The 18,550-nt window shown below is 28.3% G+C and overlaps 1 protein-coding gene across 1 annotated transcript; it reads left to right on the top strand.

Moving 5' to 3' along the window:
- The first annotated feature begins 11,272 nt into the window (after positions 1-11,272).
- On the top strand, positions 11,273-17,509 carry LOC150030395 (lactoylglutathione lyase-like). Its single transcript, XM_090309756.1, has 9 exons — positions 11,273-11,389; positions 12,155-12,276; positions 12,359-12,483; positions 13,099-13,163; positions 13,263-13,472; positions 14,208-14,255; positions 15,132-15,242; positions 15,530-15,682; positions 17,219-17,509. The coding sequence occupies exons 1-9, from the start codon at positions 11,333-11,335 to the stop codon at positions 17,258-17,260; spliced, it is 933 nt and encodes a 310-aa protein (XP_090165882.1). The 5' UTR covers positions 11,273-11,332; the 3' UTR covers positions 17,261-17,509.
- The last annotated feature ends 1,041 nt before the right edge of the window (positions 17,510-18,550 follow it).

Below are 18,550 nucleotides of genomic sequence, written 5' to 3'. Positions count from 1 at the left end.
ACAAATGGTAATATGATTGATGGTATTGATGGGGTTGAGTATGACCAACCACCAAGTGGGAGTTTTACCATAAATGTGAATAGTGAAATTGTATTTGAATAATTCATTGAAATGGTTGGGGTGTTATTTGGTGTAGATATGGGAGCAAATCAGATAGAAATAATATATAGACATCCCAATCTAGAACCGTCAGGATCAATAAGGTTTATGTCATTCCCTATTTCGAATGCACAAGTTATGAACTTGATGTTCTCAATAGCAATGTCAGTGTCAAATGTAGTGCATTTGTATGTAAATGTAAATAGGATAGGGGTGGATCCTAATACATCATTTAACCAGTTTGAAGATTCAACTCAATGTATCGATCCTGATCCGGAGTCAGTTGCATCGCCATGTGATAATGAAGATATGGCAGCTAACAACCTGTATAGAGACTTCAGAATAGAAATGGATGACGAATTTGAAAAGTTGGATTTCGATGGTCGTGAACATGAGATGCTTTCAGATACATTCAATGATTTGGATATGAATGTACTGGATAGCATTTGGGAACATGACGCAATTGTAGCTCCTGTGGACGTTGACAATACTCAATTGTATAAAGGGATGATTTGTCAAGACAAGGAAATGCTACAACATGCAGTCAAATGTTTTGCAATAAAGTGTCACGCACCATATGAGGTTGTTGAATCTACACCAACGATTTGGACAATTCGGTGTAAGAAGTGGGAGGAAGGTTGCAAATGGAGACTTCGTGCAATAAAGAAAAAATCGCATGACTTGTTCGAGATCACTAAGTATGATGAGCAGCATACATGTTTTTATTTAGAAGTAAGTTAAAGTCACGTGCAATTGGATTCATCAATGATTGCACTGGAGTTTTGTGACCCCGTAAAAGAAAAACTATCTATTAATGTGGTACAACTGCAGTCTGACATCAAATCAAAGTTTGGATATCATGTTCCTTACCATAGGGTATGGGAGGGAAAAAGAAAAGCGTTGGCTAAAGTGTTCGGTAATTGGGATGAGTCTTACAATATGTTGCCCAGGTGGTTATATATGGTTAAGCAGATCAATCCTGGAACACGTGTAGAGTGGAGAGTTAAAGAAACGCTTACTGAAGACCATGTTATCCTAACTTCTGTATTTTGGGCATTTGGTCCTTGTATAGAAGCTTTTAATAAATTTCAATCGATAATTCAGATAGATGGTACACACTTGTATGGCAAATATAGAGGAAAACTGTTGATTGCTATATTAGTTGACTCGAACGACCATCTTCTTCTACTTGCGTTTGCCGTTGCTGATGAAGAGTCCGCAGACTCATGGGGATGGTTCCTGAAACACCTGAGAGAAATTGTAACACATGAAGAGGTGTGTTTAATTTCATATTGACATGCTGGTATAATTGCAACAGTGAACAACCTAGCAAATGGTTGGATGGGACCAAAATGTCACCATCGTTTCTGCTTACGACATATCGTTAGCAACTTTAATAAAAAGTATAAATTTAATTCATTGAAAAATTATGTTTATCGTGTCGGGTGTCAGTTTCAAATTCGAAAGTTCAACAAAGCAATTGAAGATATTAAAGGAATAAATCGGAGCTGTCTAAGTTTTTTTTTACAACATTAGTTTAGAGTAATTGACTCAAGCACATGATAGAGGATTCAGATATGGGTGGATGACGACAAATCTATCAGAGTGCATAAATGGAGTCCTCAAAGGAGCTCGAATGTTGCCTATAAATGCTCTTACTCAGATAAAATTCTTCAAATGCGTGAACTATTTCGATAAAATAAGAGAAGAAAGAAGGGATGCATTGGAGCGTTAAGATAAATACACCTGGTAATATTATTTTTTTATATATATTTTATTAATAATTTATTTCAAACATATTTTATAATACTAAGTGGAGTAAAAATCTAGGTACGCACACGAGAAAATAAATAAATGGGCTGCACGATCTAGTAAACATGAAGTACAATCATACGATCGATATGAAGGTGTGTTTCATGTGAAGACCAGACTTCATAGTCTCAATGCCAAAGGAGGAAACGTTCAAATATTGAGGCTAAACAGGTCTGAGAGGTATATTCATGTAACAAGTGGCAAGCATTTGGCATTCCATGCTTGCATTTTATGGCCGTTTGCTCACATTTTAACATGAACTACGAAGATTTTATTGAGGACTACTACAAATTGTCAACGTACGTTGAATGTTACTCTCCTCAATTTCAATTTGTACCGCATGAAGATTACCTGATCACGCACCTAGTATGCCCGTTTTACATCATCTATCGTTGTTGAGAAAACCTGATAAACCGAAAAAGTTCACGTTATCACAACGAGATGGATTGGACAGAACCAGCCACTCGACAACGATGTGGATTTTATAATCAGTTAGGACATAATCGAAGGAAATGTCCTTCGTTACTAAGACGGGCTCCAGATAGTTGGGGATTGAAAATAAATAATTTTTTTATTATATATTCAAATTTTTTATTATAATTTATTGTATAATCAATTTTTTTATAATAATTTATTATATATTCAAATTTTTTTATCAATCAATAAAGTCTTACATTATTTTTTACCCTCACACTGCAAATCCTGAGTGAATTTACCTTAACTTTTCTCTACTATTCTATTTACTTATTTCGCCTTTTTTTTAATTTACTTGATAATAAAATCAAGGTTGACCATATAATAAATCATGTATATACTATATATATTTATATATATATATATTATAAATACTCTATATATATATATATATATTTCTATGGAAATTAAATAAGGTGAAGACAATTATGAGGGAGATCCTGCTCATGAACGAGATTTCCTTCACCCAATTATTTTTATTGTATATTTCAATTTTTTTTTTAATTATTTAATTTTGTCCATTTCTTTTTAATTAAGTTGTAAATTATTCTTCTAATCGATAAACAAATATTTTTTAATTGAGAAATAATTTTTTTTTTCCAGATCATGGCTTTAAACCCAGGACCTGTTGATCCTGATGTTTTGTACGATCATTCCATTCATCGATTATCTGTTGTATGGCGAGATCATACTACTAGAGAAATATCTTGCAGGCGTCGAGAGGCAGTTCTCCAGCGCACTATCCTGCTCCACCATCGAATACTACCACTACTGCGCACATCTGGATTCTATGGGGTTGCCAAATTAGGATTTATTCAGTTGGACTGGCATCTGATCACAGCCTTGGTCGAGAGATGAAGGCCTGAGACGCATACATTTCATATGTCTGTTGAAGAGTGCACTATCACTCTACAAGACATAGAAATGTTGTTGGGGTTACCTGTTGACAGTGAGACAGTCACCGGAGTGATGTATGATGACTGGTCAGAAGTTTGTCAACTATACCTTGGTGCGACCCCACCTGCCGACAAGATTAAAGGATCGAGGTTAAGTTTAATATGGTTAGGAACACAATTTCATGAGCTCACAGATGATGTAGACGAGGAAACCGTCATAAGATATGCGCGAGCATATATACTACAAATGATGGGTGGAAGTCTGTTTTCAGATAAATCAAGTCATTTTGTTCACTTGATGTTCCTGCCACTGTTAGCTAACCTCCATGATGCGGGGCGGTATTCGTGGGGTGGAGCATGCTTGGCATGGTTGTATAGACAACTATGCAAAGCAACAAGACCTGAGGTTCGAGAGATAGCTGGGCCTCTCATACTTTTGCAACTATGGGCTTGGGAGCGATTTCCAACAATGGCTCCACAGCTACAACATGTTAATGACGCTCAGTTAGTTGGACGAGCCTACGGTTCTCAGTATGTTGTTTTAATTCAATTTAATTTTTATATCACTGATCTAGTTAATTTAAATTCTAAATTATCAATTTAAAAATTTAGGTGGAGAGACAAATTTTGTGTGACTAGGATAGCCACACATGTAGTTAGCCAGTATAGATACATGTTTGATCTGCTTCAACCTGAACAGGTATATTACACTGATCCTAATTGATTATTTTATACACGTTTTTATTGTATTTGTCTTTAATATTCTTTAATATAATATTTTGTGTTTCAGGTTATTTGGGAACCATACAAAATTATTATGCATACTTTGCCTAATTTTTGTACGAATGGTCAAAACATATGGCGGACGATGAGTCCTCTCATATGTTTTCACATTGGTGAGTGGCATCTTCCTGACAGGGTGATGAGACAATTTGGTTTTCAGCAGGATGTCCCATCGCCTTGTAATACTGAACCCTACTGCATGATATTGACCAAGGGACTGGAGATTAGTCCGAAAAAGTTGCACATTTGGTAGTGCGATGGCACTATCGTGCAAGATTTATTGTAGTGGGGGTTTCTCTTGAACAGTTTGACACAGATGTCATTCTAGAATATATTCATTGGTATAATAATATCACAAGGCGCTACGTCACTCGTCCGATAGCAGCTGTGGGTCATCTGGTAAATGAATGAATATTATCTAATTATTTTTAATTTAAATTTATTTTAAATATTGTCTAATTGTTTTATAATTCACAGAGATCGAACAACAGTAGACTCCGTAAGGTTGCGAATGATCCGAACCAGGTTCTTGCTATATGTAGTGACAACCAAAGTTATATGGAGAAAATTCATTATATGTACGATATACCTATTGTTCCTCCATCAGCTCCTAGACGTAGAGGACCTGTTCGGGAAGAGGATGAGTTTGATGAGGTTACACATAATGTGGAAGAGTTGCCCACTATGATGCAGACGCAAAGTCAAACTGATTATGTTAGTCCGATGATGATGATGCCAGCATTTGGTTCAAGACATTATGACTCAGAGGCTGGTCATTCGTCTTCATACGTGCATGGACATGGTCGGGGTCGTGAAGAGCATAACGAATATTTATATTATGAAGCACCTGCAGAGGTACCAAAGCAACATCAAGAAGAACCCAAGCAACCTCAAATTCAAAGTCGACGACGAAAACCAGCTCGAAATCGACGACGTCCGCCTTGTGGGACACATTGATTTTTGTAATTATTTTTATATAAATGAGATATTTAATTTATATTTTTTTATTTTTATGAGATATTATTTTTTTTTAATTTATTCTTTTTAGAGTTTAAATAAAATAATAAAATATGTTTAGAAATTGTTTTTATAAAATGAAAAATTAAAAAAAAAAAAAAAAAAGAAAGGAAGAAAGAAAGAAGGATGAATGTGTAATAATTAAAAAAGAAAAAAAGGGGGGGGGGGGGGATTTTGTACGGATGACCCAAAAATTGAATTGTACTCTCGCTCTCGCTCAAAATCTTGCTCTAAAATATTTTTAGAAATTGTTTTTATAAAATAAAAAATTAAAAAAAAGAAAAAAGAAAGGAAGAAAGAAAGAAAAGGTGGAATGTGTAATAATTAAAAAGGAAAAAAAAAGGAAATTTGTACGGATGACCCAAAAATTGAAGTGTACTGAGCTCTCTATCAAAATCTCGCTATCTCGCTCTCGCTCTTGCTCTCAAAATCTTACTCTCTCTCAAAATCTTGCTCTCTCTCAAAATAATAATGTTTCACCTTTCTGAAAAAAGCGAAGGGGCAAGGTCGAGGGTTCAAAATTCGACCTACCTTGGTATCTCTCAAAATCTCGCTCTCTCTCAAAATAATAATGTTTAACCTTTCTGAAAAAGGGGAGTGACAAGGTCGAGGGTTCAACAAAAAAAAAACAATATTTTTACAAATAGTTTGAAAACAACAATATTTTCCTAAATAGTTTCTAAAAGAACAATATCCTTTTAATTTTCCCCTATTTAGAAGTATTTTCCAAACCTCAAGGATTAAAGTCTTCATTTTAAAACTTCGGGGACCAAACATATGTTAAACTCAAACTTCGAGGATCAAAAATGCATTTTGCTCTTAACTTAATTAAAGAATTTAATTAATTAATCTCGTACCATTGGAGCTTCTAATCCGTAGGTCCATAAAGTTCCCTTACTAGCTCACTAAGGATAAAAATAAGAATCAATTAGTTTTTTTGATTAATTTGAATTGTTCAGATTGAATAAAGTAATTAATGGTATAAGATACAATTAATATAATTTATAATAGATATATTATAATATAAAGTTAATTTTGAATAAGAATCAAAAGTATACTTTAGAATATGAGAGAGATAAATATTTGATTAAGATTATGTGCATGAGATTCATGTAAAACTTTAGATTAAAATTAATATGTATGAGATTCATATTAAAACTATAAATTAGGTTATATGAGAAGATGATGTTTAAATATGATTAAAAGGATATAAAATATGTAATATTTAATTGTCAATCAATTAACTTTGTTAGTTTGATTATATCTTAATTTGACATTAATATATAGTTTAAATTAATATTAAAATCAAAATAACTCCCTCTACTACGCATGAGGAGTTATTTTGCGTAGTAGTGGAGGGAGTTAACTCCCTCCTCCCGGCGACTCATCCTTTCGTTAAGATTAGGCAAGAGAAAATATTTCACAGACCAAGGGGTTATCTGAGTTTTAGAATTCTCTCTACAATTTTCTAAAAAGAAACTCTCCCTTCCAAAATCAAGGAGACCACACTTCTTTGGTTCTTATTTTAGAGAATAGTAAGGTAATCTAGTGGTTGTGTCCTATTTCTGTTGTTGTTGTTCATTGGGAGAGAGGAAGAAGTTTGTGCAAAGAAGTTCCACTGTTCATGATCTGTGGAGAGGAATTACATGAAGAAAAAGAACTACAAGGGTAAGTCTTCTTCCCCATTTCTCCTTCCCAAAAGCATGATTTAAATTGTAGATGTTTATCCTATATATTTCTATGTATGTGTTCTCTATGTTTTCGAGTTTTCAAAATTGACTGTCAATGACACAACATTCACACGCTTCTTCAAATAATTCAATTTCTTCACAAAGCCCCCTTGGTTACCTTGGGATCATAGCCATTCTAATTGAGAAACAAAAAAGTTCCTTGTAGATTCGACCCATGCTTTCACTACTGCGGAACAAAATTTTAATTGATTTGATTGAAAGGATTTGACACCCTTTTAGTCTAATCACTCATACATTTAAATCCACGATATTTGATATCATTCCATGAAAAAATATCTGCAATCCAAATGGCGTGTAAGCTTTGAGTTTGATTTGAATTTAGTTCCTAGTTTTCAAAATATACAAATTTATCCTTGAGATTTGATTTTTTTTTTTTTTTATTGGACCTTACATTCCAAGATTTACACTTTTCAACTCGGTTTTTCACTAAACACTTTTAATTTTAAGTTTTGGTATTTATTAATTAATTTAAAATTATAATCAATTAAGTTTCACTATTTTTTTTCATGATTATTAAAATTAATTATAAAACTTCATTCCACAATTATTTTAAGTAATTAATAGGCATTCACACCAAAGACTGAAGTAAGTATTTATTAAAAACAAATTAAGCGTAAAAGTGTAAATCTTCAATTCTATAGACCAAATTGAAACAAAATTCAAATATTTAAAACTGAAACATTTTTAAACTTGGGACAACAATAGATTCAATAAACAAAATTATTATCATATATGTATTCGGTAGTAGATTTAGAAATTGAATTCTAATTTAAATAGTTGTTTAAACTGTGTTTGATATTATATATTTATAAATCATAAAACTAGTTGTAGTTACCTAATAATATGTAGTTGACAATAAATTATTGTTTTGTTATTTATGAATATGATTTATGTTAAAACTATATATATATAATTATTATTTTGTAATATTATATAATTCATAATATATTATATAATACATATACTATTTTTTTTAAAAAAATGAATTGAGTTTATAACATGTCATATTATATTTATTGGGCCAATAAATGTCTTTATCTTTATTTAATATAATTTTGCATTTTAAAATTTAAAACTCAAAATCTGGATACATTGAAAACATAAAAATGTTGTTTTCAAAATTTGAACTGTTTGGATCATAAAATCAAAAATAGTTTTTAGAAATAGAACCTGAGTTATCTTTCAACCATAGATTTCCTGAACTTTGTGAATATAAAAACATAAAAAAAGAATTTGAATTCTCTACCAAACGAGTCCTTAAAAGACTCAGAGTAATATTTTGAAGAATAGGGACACAAATGGGAAACTAGACTCAAAAGATAAGATCAAAAAATTATTCTTCTCAACATTAAATTATTAAGATATGCCAAATTACTTTACCTTTCACATGACACTTCATTTTATCGTTAGTCAACTAAAAATGAAAAGAACCATTTAGATTTATTGGTTAATTTATTTAATTTTCATAAATATGTTTAAACTAAATTTATAATTGACATATATAATTAATTTTATTAATAATATTACTAATATAATAATTTATTCTATTATTATGAATTAATATGTAAAAGCATAATCTTTTAGAAAAAAATGAATAATCATAATTATATTTGCTTAAATCTCTTTTTATTGGTAATATATATTAATATCATAAATTATTTATTAAAATCATTAACCAGTCTTTAAAAAATATTAATTAATTAACTAATAATAAAATAAGTTAAGTTTTTTCAATTAAACAATCTTGTACACTTGTAATTCTACTTTTAATCTATAATTATAGTTATTTTTTTAAATTAAAAATATTATTTGATGATTTAAAATCAATTAGTTTATATCAACTTCTTTTGGGTATATATAAGACTTATAATTGACATTAAACAATTAACAAATTAACTCTTCAATTGACAAAATTATTAAAAAAAAAAAAAAGAAAGAAAGAAAATAAATATTTAAATTAATTACCAATATTTTTTTAATAAAAATTGATGATATATATGTGCATTATAAAAAAATTAATTGATGAATGGATAAATATAATTAATTTTTAATGACTTATAATTGATTTAATAACTTAATATAATAAAAATAAATTAACAAACAAAAATTAATTATTGAAGTTAATTTTGATTAATTTTATACTTTATAATTGTATAAAAAAAAAATATGATACATTCTCAATTATCTTATTCTCATTCTCATACATATAACCAAATACAATTTTTGATTTTTCAATATCCTACTTCCAGACATCATTTATTCTTAGACATTTATCAAACCTTAAACCAAGGGGCTCTTAGAGATCAAAATGTTTTCTTTGAAATCTAAGAAAAAATAGTTACAAACATACAATATTCAAATCTCAAAGACTATATATATATATATATATATTTTATATCACCATCCATTTGAAATTGACATGTGAGTATATTGAAATCTAGAATGCATATTGCATATTGATTTTCAACATCATTAATGTTTTTCACACATGACAACATCGTCTTTTGACCAATTGAAAGAAGTTCATAAGATACCGATGACATTATTATAAAAATTTTTAAAATAAAAAATAAAATGCCCACAGGAAAAAGAGTTTGGCTGCTTTTTGTGGGCATTGAGTTGGGCTGCTTTCTTTTTCTTTTTCTTTTTATTTAATACTTATGATTATTTCTTTTAAATAATATAATTTCATAAACCTACCGCCATATTTCTTTATTTATCAAATTCGCGTTTAAATCATTTTCCTGAAAGAAAAGTTTAAAAAAATCTGTTGTAGACCAGCTTAGCTGAAATAAATATTATTCTCACAAAGTTTTTTTTTTTTTTTTTTTTTTAATCTTTCAAAAATAAATTCATTATCCTTTTATATAAAATTACATATTTCTTTGACGCATACATAAGAAATAAAAGAAATTATTTTACTGTAAATTCATAAGAAAGCTGGTCTAATAACTTTTTCTTTCTTTCTTTCTTTTTTTTTTTTTTTTAGCTAATTCTGACTCAACAAGTTTTCATTCATAGCAAGATTCGATAAAAATCGACCTAAACATAACTAATATAATGACCAAAGTTTAGAAGGGGAAAATGAATGAATCGAAATTACATCTAAATAGGAGGGATCTTGATAACAAAAAGTATAGTTAAGAAATGTTTAAAAGAATTGAAAGTCACTACCAATATTAACAAAGTGTACCTTCCTTTTCGATGACTCAATCATAGAAACTTCAAAGTTTCCAAAGTTAAGCATGATTAGCTTGGAGCAATCCTATGTTAGGTTATCTCTAAGGAATTTTCCTAGGATGCATGCAAGTAAGGACAAAACATGCTGAAAAGACCCGTGTTAGTTTGTGAGGACAACTTTCACTCTTAGAAGCATTCAAGACAATCAAAGATGATGTTACCAGGTTGCAGGGGATCTAGGAGAATGTCGGAGCCATCAGATTCCAAATCCTAGGCTTGGGGCATAACTAAATTGCATAAAATATATGCTATTGACCAAAAAGTTAGAAAGTCAAATTCTCATTCTACATATCGATGAACTAAGAAAGTCAATAATTACACTTCTAGTCCCCTAAAATTTGGATTTGGTAGCATTTTTATTTCCTAAGTTTTAATACTCGGCATTCTAACCCTTGAACTTTGCAAAAGAAAATCATTGCTTTGTTGGCCATTAGTTTTTTTTTTTTCCGTTACTATAGCTAACAGAAGTTGAGATGGATTAAAATCTCTCTTTTTTTCCATCTCATCGTTTTTTTTTTCTCACGTCAGTTTGAGAAAGTTAAATCATTTTTTTTTTTAAGATTTGCAAATATAGAAAAAAAATTAAATTTGATTATTATTTTAATTTATTTATACTAATCTATCTTCATTGTTGTTTCTACAATACATGGGTACTTTATATTTCGTATTTCAATAGTATATCACATATATTTTTACATTTTATGTATAAATCAATAATCATCCAAAATTTAATGAGTGATGATAGGTGTTAATAATACATCAATGATTTCGTTGAAAACAATTTTGAATGAGTCTTGCAATGGCTTAAGTTTTGTCATATTATTTAAAACTTTACTTAATATAGATTAGATAATTTGTATTGCCCTTTTAAAATAAAATTTATATAACCAACATTTTGAATTTTATTTGTACTAATTTTGACAAGGTCAAAAAACAAACAATATTATTAAAGTTGTTCACAATTTCATTTTGGACCCAAATTCTATTAAATTAATATTATTTAACTTTCATTATAAAGATTAAAAAGAACAATAAGCTAAAAAAGAAAAGGATAAGAAGCAAGTGATAATAAGATTCTTGGGTTTGAATTCTTCAAGTCAAAAGGCAAAAAAAGTTGAACATTGACAATTCCACAAATTGAGAATACCAAACAAGAATGTGTAAAAGGCAAAACTTATAACACAACACAATATAAATAGATGGTGCTACCATTGCCCTTTCATTACATTCAACATTAATTCTTTGCTTTCAACTTTCAAGATGGCTAACAATTTGGGACTATCCTCAATCCTTTTCTCTCTTCTCATCTTCTCTATGGTAAGTTTCTTTTGAGCTTAAAGCTCGTTTTGTTTTTCAGTATTTATCTCTTTCTTTCTTTTTTTTTTTTTTTTTTTAAGAATTACAAAGCTATGTTTCTAACTATTTATTGTTTGAAAATATTTTTTTTTAAATACATAGTTGTTTATTTTTTAAGAAAAAGAAACAATGTTTTTGGGCCTCTTAAACTTTTATATGAAAATAAATTTATTAGAAAAACTTATGTTATTTTTATTTTAAGTTTTTTTGTAATATTATAAATTTGGTTCACGTATATTATTTGGTAAAAGTTAGAATTTAGTCCATATGGTTTTAAAAATTAAACTTTAGTCACTATAGTTTAATTTGATAAAACTTCAAAAATAGTCCCTATGGTTTGAGAAAATCTCACTTATCAAATCATAAGGGTTAAATTTAAATTATAAACCATGGGTCTATATTATAATTTTCTTCGAACTATAGGGATTAAATTTGCAATTTAACCTTTTTTTCTTTGTACATTTTGGGAGTTAGAAGATGAATAAAACTATGCATTTATATATTTAAAAAAATGAAAAATGAATCAGAAACAAAAAAAAAAAAATGATTTCAGTGTTTTTAGAATTTCTAAAACATTTTTAAAGAATGTGAAACAAGAAATAGCAATAGTATCTTATACTTATCTTTCTCAAAAACTACAAACAAGAACCGTCAATGTTATCAAACGTGCCTAACTTTTCTCGAGGGATATTTAACATGTGGAAAATTATTTAAACTAAATTACAGATCATCGAAACGAGTTTCGCTGCTCGTAACTTAAATGAAAATGTATTAAAATGGGTGAAGAAGGACCATCGTCGTTTTCTTCGAGCTGTTATTCATGTCTCCAATCTCGACAACTCTATCAAGTAAGCATGCTTTTGATTTTGATGTCACTCAAAATGATGTTTCTTGTTGATTTTCATGGGTGAAAATTTTGCAAATATGTAGAACTTACACTGAAGGCTTTGGATTGAAGCTTTTAAAGAGAAGAATGTTTACGGATCGAGGGTATGAAGATGCTCTAGTTGGATTTGGGCCTGAAAATACTCACTTTTTGTTAGAACTGAGACAACGTAAGTAAACCGTTAATACATGTTAGAGAGTGATTTGAAATAGTTAATGAATTTCTAAAAAATATATTTTTAATGCATGTTAGAGATTTTAGAGTGATTTTAGTTAATCATATTTATGTTTGAAAATTAACCTTTTATTCAAAAGTAACATTTTCTATATGAAAATTAACCTTAAATACAAGGGGAAATTAAGTATTTTGATAAATAAATAAAATGAGATATATAATTTTCAGTCAAAACACTCCACCAAAATTACCTCCCAACTAATGATTGAAAAATCAATTTAAAATGATTTTCGATTTTTTAAAATCAATTTTAATATTCTTCAAACATCTATATTTGAAAGAAAATACAAGATTTTTAAAATGACATGATCACAGTTCCAAAATCACCCTCAAACATATCCTTAACCATTTTAAAACTTTTCAAAATCAATTTTTGATTTATGAAAGTCGTGGCACTAAAAAGTATAAAATCAAAATTAAACAAATTTGGAATGATTAATGAATTTTTTAAAATCATCTCAAAATCACTCCAAAATATGTCAACACTGATCAACGTTATTATATACCTATTCTCCAAAAACAATATTGAATTAATTTTCATTTCTTGCAGGGGATGAATCGAACAATGTATTTATTGGCACAGAGTTCGGTTACTTTGGAATTTCTACACAAGATGTGGGTATAGTTTAAAAATAGATTAATATGTTAGCATTAAAAAAATATCTCAAACTAATTAGTGTAATTAATAATCAACATATTGGCTGTAACTTGAAGGTCTACAAATCTGTGGAGCAAGCTCGATCAAATGGAGTAGTTGTAATTCAAGAACCTGTAAAAGTTAACGAAACTATAATTGCAATGGTTCAAGATCAAGATGGTTATCAATTTAAGTTCATCCAATGCCTTTCAGCTGCCGTTGATCCTCTCTCCCAAATAATGCTTCGTGTACAAGATTTGAATCTCTCTACCACTTTCTATTCAAAGGTACACTATTTATAGGATCGTTTTTAGATATAGTAAAATGAGTCAACTTATTTATAAATATAGCAATATGTTACTGATCTATTATAGACATCTATCAGTGTATATCGATGACTATCACTGACACTGATAGATATTTAGACATTAACATTTTATTATATTTAAAAATATTTTAAACAATTTTTTCATTTAAAATAATTACTCTAAAAAGAAAATTATAAAATAGATTTAAGGGACTTAAATTTCGGCATCTCGACATAGAAATTGGTAAAATTAAAATTTTCATTCCCCTAAAATGGTGATTTTTTTAAAAAAAGATAATGATAAAACTTGAAGAAAATATGAATTTATACTCAAATTTTTGGATTATATCAATTAAAATTTGAACTAATAATTATGTATCAATTTAAACTTTAAATTTTCATATATGTATTAATTTCTATTACATTCTGTTTGAATAAATATCGTAGCAGATTTGATTTACTTTATCAATTAAATTTCTAAACTTTTATAAGCGAAGTAATTTAGACTTTCAGTTAAAAATTTCTTTGAAAAACGTTCATGCATTTGAAGAAGTACTCAATAGACGTGTAAGAATTGGTGGATGGATGGGATTTTTTAAGGCATTTTTATTAAAGAGTTTTAATATATTTTATTTCGAAAATTTTGGAGTTTAATTAATATTCATCTGAGTCCAAACATAATATAAAAGTTTAATCGGCTAAACTTGATTTGCAGGCATTGGGGATGAAACTGTTCGAGAGCCAAAACAATTCACAAGGACAGGTAAATTAAGTTTATTATTTATTTATTAACTTCTAGTATTTAACGTGTCGAGATGAAAACTCAAATCTTTAACTTTTTAGTCGATGATATAAAATATCTTAGTTTAAAAATATTTTTAGTCCCTAAATTTTTATAGAAGTAATAATTTACATCATGTTCGATAATCATTTTATTTTTTTAGTTTTTACTTTTTAAAAATTAAGCCTACAAAACTCCTTCTACCTATAAATTAAACTTCTTACTTGTTATTTATGCAATGTTTCGGAAATCAAGTCAAATTTTGAAAATTAAAATTAAATAGTTTTTAATAACTTGTTATTGTTTTTGGAATTTGGCTAAGAATTCAATTATATATTTTACTTGAGAAAGATACAAAACCATGGTAAAAATTGAGATGAGGAAATAAGTTTAATTATCAAAAACAAAAAGCTAATGACCAAATAATTACCACGTGGGACCTTACTTATTGAATTTTAATAAATAAGGATTTAGTCTCTATACTTTCAAATTTATAAAAATTTAGTCCATAAACTTTAATAAGTAACAATTTGATCTTTATACTTCGAAAATGTAATAATTTAGTCCATTCCATGAAAAGATTACATTCAAAATGAACTGTCAACTTTTATTGGAAAATGTCTAATGACTCTATAAAAATTAAATTATTATCGATTAAAGTTTAAGAACTAAATCATTTCACGAGAGTTTATCGATGAAAAGTATTTTTTAACTAATCAGTCGACTTTGATCTTCTTATATTGCTCGAGTATAATGCATTATTATCAATGCTAAATTGTTAGAATATATATATAATTTATATTTTGTTAAATTAAGACTTCTTGAAATGGTTTTTGTTATTGTTTTTTTTTTTGGCAGTTTATAATGGGAACTATGGGTTATGGAACAAATGAAAGTGAAACAACACTGCTGAAATTGGAAACAAGAAATAACCTCTCTCGTGATGATGGACGAGATGGCTATGCAATGGTAACTTTCGCAGAAAGAAAAAATGTCATAAAAATAATAAAAAAAAAAAGAAAAATTCTAATAGACATTGATAGATTTCTTTCCACATCGATCAGTAGTAGACTTCTATCCGTTTTTATCACCAATAGATACTGATAGATTCTATCAACCTCTATCAAAGAAGATTAAAATTTTGTTAATTCGTATAAATAGTTTCTTTATTTTTATATTTTTAAAAAATCTCCTATTTATTTATTTATTTTGAAAAATATGATAATAAGATGAAAATATTATAATGTATTTTTCAGCTATATATTAGTACTGACAATGTAAAGAAGAGTGCTGAAGCTGCTAAATTGGTAATCAAAGAGCTTGGTGGGAACATAATCATGGAGCCAGTTTTGGTGCCTACCATTAATGTCAAAATGACTGGATTTAGTGACCCAGATGGTTGGAGAATGGTAATTATCTATTGGTTTTAATTCCTATTTCCTTTGCCTTTTCTTTTCCCTCTACAAAATGCTTTTACAATTTAATTCTTGAACTATCTTTCATAATGGTTTAGTCCATGTTCATTTAGATTTGCAAGAATTTAGTTTATAATAGCTATTATAAGTAATAATGTAGTAACAATTAAATTATTATCGTGAAAAATCTCATCAAAATTACATCACCCTTTATTACGTAATAACTTTTGTTTTAAATAAACATTTGATCACTTATTAGTTCATCAATCTATACGTATAAAAAAAATTTGGTTTAAATATTACTTTGGTCTCTATACTTTTGATTTTTATTTATTTTGGTCCTCGTACTTTTAAAATTTTCATTTTGGTTCCTATATTTTCAATTTTGTTTATTTTGGTTCTTGTACTTTCAAAATATTTACTTTGATCCTTATACTAACTTGTGTTCATTACAACCCTTGAACTTTAAAAAAGTATTTTGATCCCTTAAAAATGAAGTAAAAATAGAAATGTAAGGACCAAAATGGTCACTTTTTTAAAGTTAAGATCAAAATAAACATTTTGAAAGTATAGAAGACCAAAATGAACTAAATTCGAAAGTATATGAATTAAAATGAACATTTTGAAAGCATAGGGACCAAAAATGAACAAATACTAAAAATACAAGGACCAAAATAAACAAAAAATTTTATGAAAACCTACAAAATTTTTCACGTTAGGAAAAAAATCATTATAAATAATTAATACAGGGTTAAATTGTTACTTAAATACTACTAAGTTGTTACATAATAATGTTTATGAACTAATTGATACGAACCTGAAAGTACAATGTCTAAATTATTACAAACTAAAATTGAGGGACTAAATTTGTTACTTCCATGAAAATTTAGGGCCCCAAATTGCTTTTTAACCTAAACTAAACATAATAGTTCTATGGTTTAGTTTTCACAAATTCTCAAGTGCATTTTTTTATGTTAAAGAACACTTTTGATCCCTAAACTTTCATATAAGTAACAATTTAGTCCCTGAACTTCGATTTGTAACGATTGTAGTCCTTTTACTTTCAATCTTGTAACAATTTATTCTCTAAAATTTATATGTAACAATTTAATCCTTGTAATTCTAAATTTCATAACAATTTAGTCTCTAACACAAACAAATTTATCAAAATTAGATGTCATTTTATATTATTTTATGATGTAGACCTTGTATTTCATAAAAATATCGAATCTCTAATTAGTTTATCGGTTTATTTATGCAAAAAATCTCATTAAATCTTAACACGAATTTCTACACTAGGAACTAAATTGTTACCGATTTTTAAGTATAAGAACTAAATTGTTACATAGTAATGTTCATGGACTAAATTGTTATAAAATTAAAAGTCCATGGATTAAATCGTTACAAACTAAAGTTTAGAGACTAAGTTGTTACTTTTATGAATGTCTAGAGATTAAAAGTGATTTTTGTTTTTTTTTTTTCTCAATTTATGCTTCATATTTTATGCAATGGCCATTTTTTTTTTTTCAGATTATGGTAGACAATAAAGATTACCAAAGAGGAACTCTTTAGAAAGAAGGGGAGAAAGAAGGGGAGAGGAAGAAAATGCTCAAATTTAGGGACCATTATAAGATTGAGAATTTGTTTCTTAATAAGTGGGCATACCTAAATTATTGTAATATTTTTAGAGATTAGAGTTGTGTTATTATTTAATCTTGTACATTTATAACATAATTTCACAATAAGCTTTTCAATTTTTGATTAGCGGTTGTTGGTCTACTATTGAGTGAATAAAATAAAGTTGATATTATTCTTTTATAATTTTCTTCTTCAGTTTATGAAGAGCATATACTTTTTTTTAGTAATGCAAAGATGATATTTAGCTGGGCACATTTTTATCATTTTCTTTCTATTACTCTAATTGATCAGCAACATTTTGATAGACCGATTCCTCCCGACACTGATAGATTTACTATCAGTTTCTATTACTGATAGACACTAATAGACTTCTATCGGCCTCTATCAACCTCTATAAAGAAGATTAAAATTTTGCTTTTTTTAAAAAAAAAATTATTTTTCTTATTTTTCTATTGAAAATCTCCTTTTTTATAATTAGCTTTCCCCCTTTTTTTCCTTCCCTTCTCAATATTAGCTGATGTGATATGCATAAACACTTGTCCATAGAAAATGTCTACTAAATTTATATATAAACTACTTCAATTTTATAACTGATAGATGTTATTAATACAAAAAAATATTTAAAAAGTAACCATTTTTAAAGTTTTAAAAAGGAAAAAAATGTTAAACTATTTACAGAAATAACAACAAAAAAAATACTGATAGACACTGATAAATATCTATCAGCGACTATTAATGATGGACTTCTATCAGTTTCTATCACTAATAGACACTGATATACTTCTATCACCTTTTATTAGCCTCCATCATAGAAGATTAAAATTTTGCTATTTTGTGTAAATAGTTTCTCTTTTTTTGTTTTTGAAAATCTCAATTTATAAAATAGTTTTGTATCTATTTGCACCTTAAATTTTAAATCTGAGAGTTAATTGATACAATAATTTTATTTTTTTTAAATAATGTTTTTTTTTTAATAAATAATGACAAAAATAGGGTTGGGGGGAAAGTATTCCCAAAAATAGGTGTTTAAATCGTGTACCGGATACACGATAAGGCCTAAATCGTGTATCGGGTACACGAGTACCTGGCCACCTGGCACACCCAGTCTGGCGTGGCAGTCATGCAGGTTTGACTGAGGGAATCGTGTATCGGGTAGACGACTTCCACGCATTAAAACCTCTGCCTGAATCCTTCTTCTTCCTCACCGAAACGCCCATTCTTCTT

Source organism: Benincasa hispida, unplaced genomic scaffold (genome assembly GCF_027475165.1).
Source record: "Benincasa hispida cultivar pf3 unplaced genomic scaffold, pf3_genome.v1.1 HicScf239, whole genome shotgun sequence".
NCBI classification, from domain to species: Eukaryota; Viridiplantae; Streptophyta; class Magnoliopsida; order Cucurbitales; family Cucurbitaceae; genus Benincasa; species Benincasa hispida.
This window is presented reverse-complemented; position numbering and strand designations above follow the sequence as displayed.